Here is a 6000-nt window from a genome sequence, read left to right on the forward strand (position 1 = left end):
AGTCTGTGAACTGTCAACCATGGGGAAGCGAGGAAGTACAGTGACAACCCGAAGCTGTCTAGACTGTCTGGGTCGTACAGACAACTCCTTATCGGGTTGCTGAGGTTGCCGCACTGCGTCACAACAAGTCACTTCTGCTGGTTGTTGAACGTCTTCCCAGTGACACACTGACTCCGTAAACAAAAAAATCCTCTAACAAGGACTAAGCTTGGACTGCATGTCTTGCAACACAGCTCAAGGTCTATGGGAGCAGGTGTGGTAACAGACGGGGTTAGCGACTGAAGTGGAACCATTACCTTCCCTGGAAGCATGTTATGCTTAAATAAAAGTCCATATGAGGCTACGCAGCTAAAGGCTCCTCTCCAAATGACAGAGTCCTCAAGGGAATATCAGAAGGAGGGAGAAAAGCACTTTCTCATCTACAGGGACCATATCCGAGAAAAGCTAAGTTCTCTCAGTGAGGGTTTCACTGGTGCAAAAGCAGTAGACTAGAAGGCAACGTTATGAAACTGCTTGACAGTCTAGTGAGTTGGCAACAACCAAAGATGTGTGACTGAGAAGCATGCGGTAAGGTATGCAGAGCATGTTGTATGCAGAGCATGCTGTATGCAGAGCATGCTGTATGTAGAGCATGCTGTAAGGTAAGCAGAGCGTGTTGCATGGCGTGTAACATTTCTCAGAAATTCCATGACCAGTGCTAGAGTGAGTAATATCGCATTACTGTCCATTGAAAGTGCACGTGCCGAGGGAATTGATTTAGACTGTTTTGTTGATGAATTTGATAGCCGGCATGATAATCGTAGAATTAAGCTGCACTAAATGTACTATAATCTACTTCACCTCAGGAAAGGGAAACTCGCCCTGTTGGCAACACTGCATTACTTCATGCATGCTTGCATGGGGTTTTAATATCAACATAATATTTACCTTACATTCATAACTCATGATTCATTTTTGTTTTGAAGATATTTTTGCCATATTTTGCGATTTTGTTAAAAATATATTGCAAGGAATACATATATATTTTTATATTAAGTAATACAAATAACCTCCATTATCATAATGTTTGTGTAGGCATACATGTATATGATTACAAATGCAAGTTATGAAAGTAATGAGGTGTTATTATTGTCATTTGTTATTTCCAAGTTGAATGGGAAGAGGCTCAAGTTGAGGAGAAAGTGGCAGATGCATGCGTTGAGGTGGCTGACTCATAGCATGAGGTTGCTGCCTCAAGAGTTGCGCTTGCTGTAAGGGTTGCGGATGCGCAGTAGCAGGTTCCTGAGGAACGAGTTGAGGTTCCTGAGGTGTGAGCTGCGAGAGTTGAGGTAGCGGCTGCGCAGAACGCAGTTCTTGTCTCGCGAGTTGAGGTTCCTGAGGTGCTAGCCTAAGGAGTTGAGGCTCTCGCCTTGAGGAGGGTTGAGGTCGCTGCAGCGAGTGCTGAGGTGGCTGCCTCATTGAAGGAAGAGGTTGTCGTACCTCAAGAGATTGTTGCCTCGCTGGTGGAACCGCAAGCGGAAGCGGAGGAAGTAATGCATAAGATTCCTGCTCCCATTGCTGAGGTTGCCTTAAGGAAGGCGGAGGTTGCTGCACACCGCTGGTAACTGGCAACTCAGTACGCGGTAAGGTATCCTGAGGAACCTCAACATCGTACGCCTGGCAGACTGGACTGCGGTGAGGCGGAGCGATCGCAGGAGGAGGTGTAACCTTCTCAGCCTGACACTCACGCATTAAGACCGCAAGCTGTGACTGCATGGACTGCAGCAAAGTCATCTTGGGGTCGGCAGACGCTAAGGTCTGCTGAGGCAAAGCCTTAACAGAAGATGAGGTCTGTTGCGGCATCACCTTACCTCTCTTAGGAGGTGTGCAGTCACCTGATGACTGCGGAGAGTCAGAGCTAACCCAATGACTGCATCCGGGTTGTTGAACTCTAGAGGTCTGGACTTTACGTTTAAGAGGTCTTGAGACCTGAGTCCAGCGTTTTCTCCCCGAAATTTCTTCTGCAGACGAGTAAAATAAGGGCTCAATCGTCTGCGGGTGGGAGTGACGGTCTCTGTAAGACACGCCCGCAACCACCGAGGATACTTCTGTGCGCCGATCAAGGCCTGCCGAACCCTTTTGCCCTTCGACATTGCTTCTCCCCTGGGCTTGGGAGCTTGCAAGAGGTCCCGGACTGGGAGGACGACTGGCACGCACAGAAGTACCCTCACGCACAACACTGACACACTTTGCGCTAATCACTTATCACTTTTGAATTTCTGTTTGCACTTATTTCACTGAACTCGAAACTTTAAGTGGTTTGTACCTGAAACACGCAATTCTATCCTTCCTTAAAAGTTAGTAATTGCGAAAACAGAATTACAATGTAACAGAAAAATCTAATGAAAGATAAATAATTCAGTGGCTGGAAAGAGACTAAACACTAGATCAAATAAACTACGTTTAAAATCTCTCACCGCATAAAGCTTGAGAACAAGAATAAACTCTAGAAACGTTTACCTTCTTCCCCTAAAGAGACTAGGGAGAAGAGCAAAAACGATAACAACGTTACTCGCTTGAACGAAACGTTTATCCAGCTCTCTCTCCCTCCGTCTCTATCTCTCTCTCTCTCTCTCTCTTGACTTAGAACCTGAGAGAAGAGCCCAATCATATATACTCGTTAAAACATATTATTGTTAAAGGAAAAAAAACTGAAAGATTTCCCAAATAAAAAGTTCCTTTATTAGAATTAAAACCATTAAGCTAAGAAAGAATGAACAAAACGCTATAAACGGTTTACTCTTACTGCAACGTGACACCGTGAAAATTCTCTCTCTATCGTAACGATAGAGCGCAAGTTGAACGTTCTGAACGTCAACAACTGCAGAGACAAAACAAAACGTTAGTTCAACTTTGAAACAGTACGAGACTATCAAAGAAATTCTTTCAAAAACATTAAAATAGCATAATATGTTAACAGGTAAAACCGAAATGACGGGCTCAATGTTAATTAACTTCGGTACAAGAAAAGACCGCCTACTATTAGGAAAGGTCGAATATAAACAAATATAAAAATTAATTTTAATAAATTTATAAAAAAAGGAAGTTAATCGAAGAGGCCTATAAAAGGCGGAGAGATATAAAATAAATCTATAACTTTTGTTAAGCAAAATTAAGAAAGAGAGTCTATACTCTCTTAGACACCAACACTTCCGTCTAAGGGAAGGGTCGGCCATTTAAAGGTGAAAGAGAGTTCATACTCTCTTCGTCACCATAATTAATCAAATTAATTCCAAAAGCTAGCTAAGCTAATAATAAAACTTCCTGAATAGAGAAAGCTGAAATCTTAGAGCAATACTTCACCAAAAACCGTGAACAAGACTCCAAAATTATAAGCGTATCCATGAACGTCTTGCCGGAAGCACGACAGAGGAAAAATTGAAGTGGTGTCAACAAGAAGTACTGCAGTACCTGGCCACAGGTGGCGCTTGTGAGTACACCCCCCTCTTGTATAGCGATCGCTGGCGTATCCCTTCCGTAGAATTCTGTCGGGCAACGGAGTTGACAGCTACATGAGCTACATGATTATCGGGTAAGTTTAATATTGAAAATTCCAAGGTTAATTCATGGTGCTTTGCCCAACTACCCTAGGCTAAATCTGTTAAGCATGACTTTCTGTAAGTTTGCCAGATTATCTATACAGTACAAGTGCAAAATAACTTCTTGGTTGACATGTAATAGTTATAACAATTAGCATTAATAGACTAGCATTCATGTTTTAATTAGTTATGAGAAGTATTTGAATGCCTACCTTGCATTAAAGCTTTACTAGTCCATAATTATAGGTGCCAATCTAACCTATGCTCAGTATATCCAGAGGGGTTACCTCCACCCAATTTAGCCTAAGACAAACTAACATGAAAAAACTTACTCAAGTAAGGTTGAAATAGTGTTGTTTTCGATATTCGGTGAAGATGATGAAATCATTTTTGTTTGGAGTATCCTCTCCAACTCTTCCGGATTATCTTGCAGATGTTGAGGCAAATAAAATGGGTTATCAGGATCCAGCTGCAAAAGTATTTTGATTAAGCACAAACTTAAGCAAATCAATATATGTTCATGGCAAATTTGCTTTTCTTTTTGTATGATCCTATTATCACATATGATTGGATTCCAGTGTATTTGAGATCCCATTCATAACAGTATATTTCCTTCATGATTATATTCCACACAGCACATGTTCATTCCAAAGAGAATATAACATCTGTACCGTTTTCTTGTGACAGAAATCATACAGCAAGAAAACTCACTACCCATAAAAAAATGAACTAAAAAATAATTGCATCACAATATTTAAAAGTCATAAACTCAGATGAAATACAGATCCAAATGACACAAGAATAGAGATTATGAAACTTAAATGTAAGAATCAAAAGAAATACAAAATTACAACACTGCAATCAATCTGGAAAATGTTAATACCAGCTTTCCTGTTAAGCAATCAACAAACTAACCTGCTAAAGGCATTCTGAGTTTAACTCTTCCCGCTTAGGGTGACATGGTAGAAATATTAAAATGAGAAAAATAGGAGAGGAGAGAGCTGAAAATCAATGTAATCAAAACAAAGCTAACAGTAGCTGGAAAGGAACCAAAGAAAAGTGCAATTAGGAATAGTTGTTGTGGGGATAGATGCGAGGGTGAACACTGCATCATGTACCTATTGTAAGATGGTGTCACAAGAGGTGATAAGGATGTAAAAAAAATAAACCTACATGAACCAAGCAATTTTATGATACCCATAATGTACAACAATGTGTTAGGATAGGAAATGAAGTGAGCGATTGGTTTCCGGTGAGAGTGGGACCGAGACAGGGATGTGTGATGTCACCGTGGTTGTTTAACTTTTATGTTGATGGAGTGGTGAGAGAAGTGAATGCTCGAGTGCTTGGACGAGGATTGAAACTGGTAGACAAGAATGACCATGAATGGGAGGTAAATCAGTTGTTGTTTGAGGATGATACTGTACTGGTTGCAGACGTGGAAGAGAAGCTTGGCCGATTAGTGACAGAATTTGGAAGGGTGTGTGAGAGAACTAAGTTGAGAGTTAATGTGGGTAAGAGTAAGGTTATGGGATGTACGAGAAGGGAAGGTGGTGTGAGGTTGAATGTCATGTTGAATGGAGAGTAACTTGAGGAGGTGGATCAGTTTAAGTACTTGGGGTCTATTGTTGTAGCAAATGGAGGAGTGGAAGCAGATGTACGTCAGAGAGCGAATGAAGGATGCAAAGTGTTGGGGGCAGTTAAGAGAGTAGTAAAAAATAGAGGGTTGGGCATGAATGTAAAGAGAGTTCTGTATGAGAAAGTGATTGTACCAACTGTGATGTATGGATCGGAGTTGTGGGGAATGAAAGCGACGGAGAGACAGAAAATGAATGTGTTTGAGATGAAGTGTCCAAGGAGTATGGCTGGTGTATCTCGAGTAGATAGGGTTAGAAACGAAGTGGTGAGGTCGAGAACGGGTGTAAGAAATGAGTTAGTAGCTAGAGTGGATATGAATGTGTTAAGGTGGTTTGGCCATGTTGAGAGAATGGAAAATGGCTGTCTGCTAAAGATGATGATGAATGCAAGAGTTGATGGGAGAAGTACAAAAGGAAGGCCAAGGTTTGTGTGGATGGATGGAGTGAAGGAAGCTCTGGGTGATAGGAGGATAGATGTGAGAGAGGCAAGAGAGCGTGCTAGAAATAGGAATGAATGGCGAGCGATTGTGACGCAGTTTCGGTAGGCCTTGCTGCTTCCTCCGGTGCCTTGGATGACCATGGAGGTAGCAGCAGTAGGGGATCCAGCATTATGAAGCTTCATATGTGGTGGATAATGTGGGAGGGTGGGCTGTGCCACCCTAACAGTACCAGCCGAACTCGGTTGAGTCCCTTGTCAGGCTGGGAGGAACATAGAGAGGAGACGTCCCCTTTTTTGTTTTATTTCTTTGCTGTCGGCTACCCCCCAAAAATTGGGGGAAGTGCCT

General features: G+C 42.1%; 1 protein-coding gene across 1 annotated transcript in view; it reads right to left on the reverse strand.

Moving 5' to 3' along the window:
* LOC137653738 (E3 ubiquitin-protein ligase TTC3-like) overlaps positions 1 to 6000 on the reverse strand; it is a 250667-nt gene that overhangs the window by 77883 nt on the left and 166784 nt on the right. The window contains exon 24 of the mRNA XM_068387356.1: positions 3911 to 4047. Within this exon, the coding sequence (XP_068243457.1) occupies positions 3911 to 4047 (137 nt within the window). The remainder of the gene's footprint in view (positions 1 to 3910; positions 4048 to 6000) is intronic.

This window comes from Palaemon carinicauda, chromosome 14 (assembly GCF_036898095.1).
Source record: "Palaemon carinicauda isolate YSFRI2023 chromosome 14, ASM3689809v2, whole genome shotgun sequence".
NCBI lineage: Eukaryota > Metazoa > Arthropoda > Malacostraca > Decapoda > Palaemonidae > Palaemon > Palaemon carinicauda.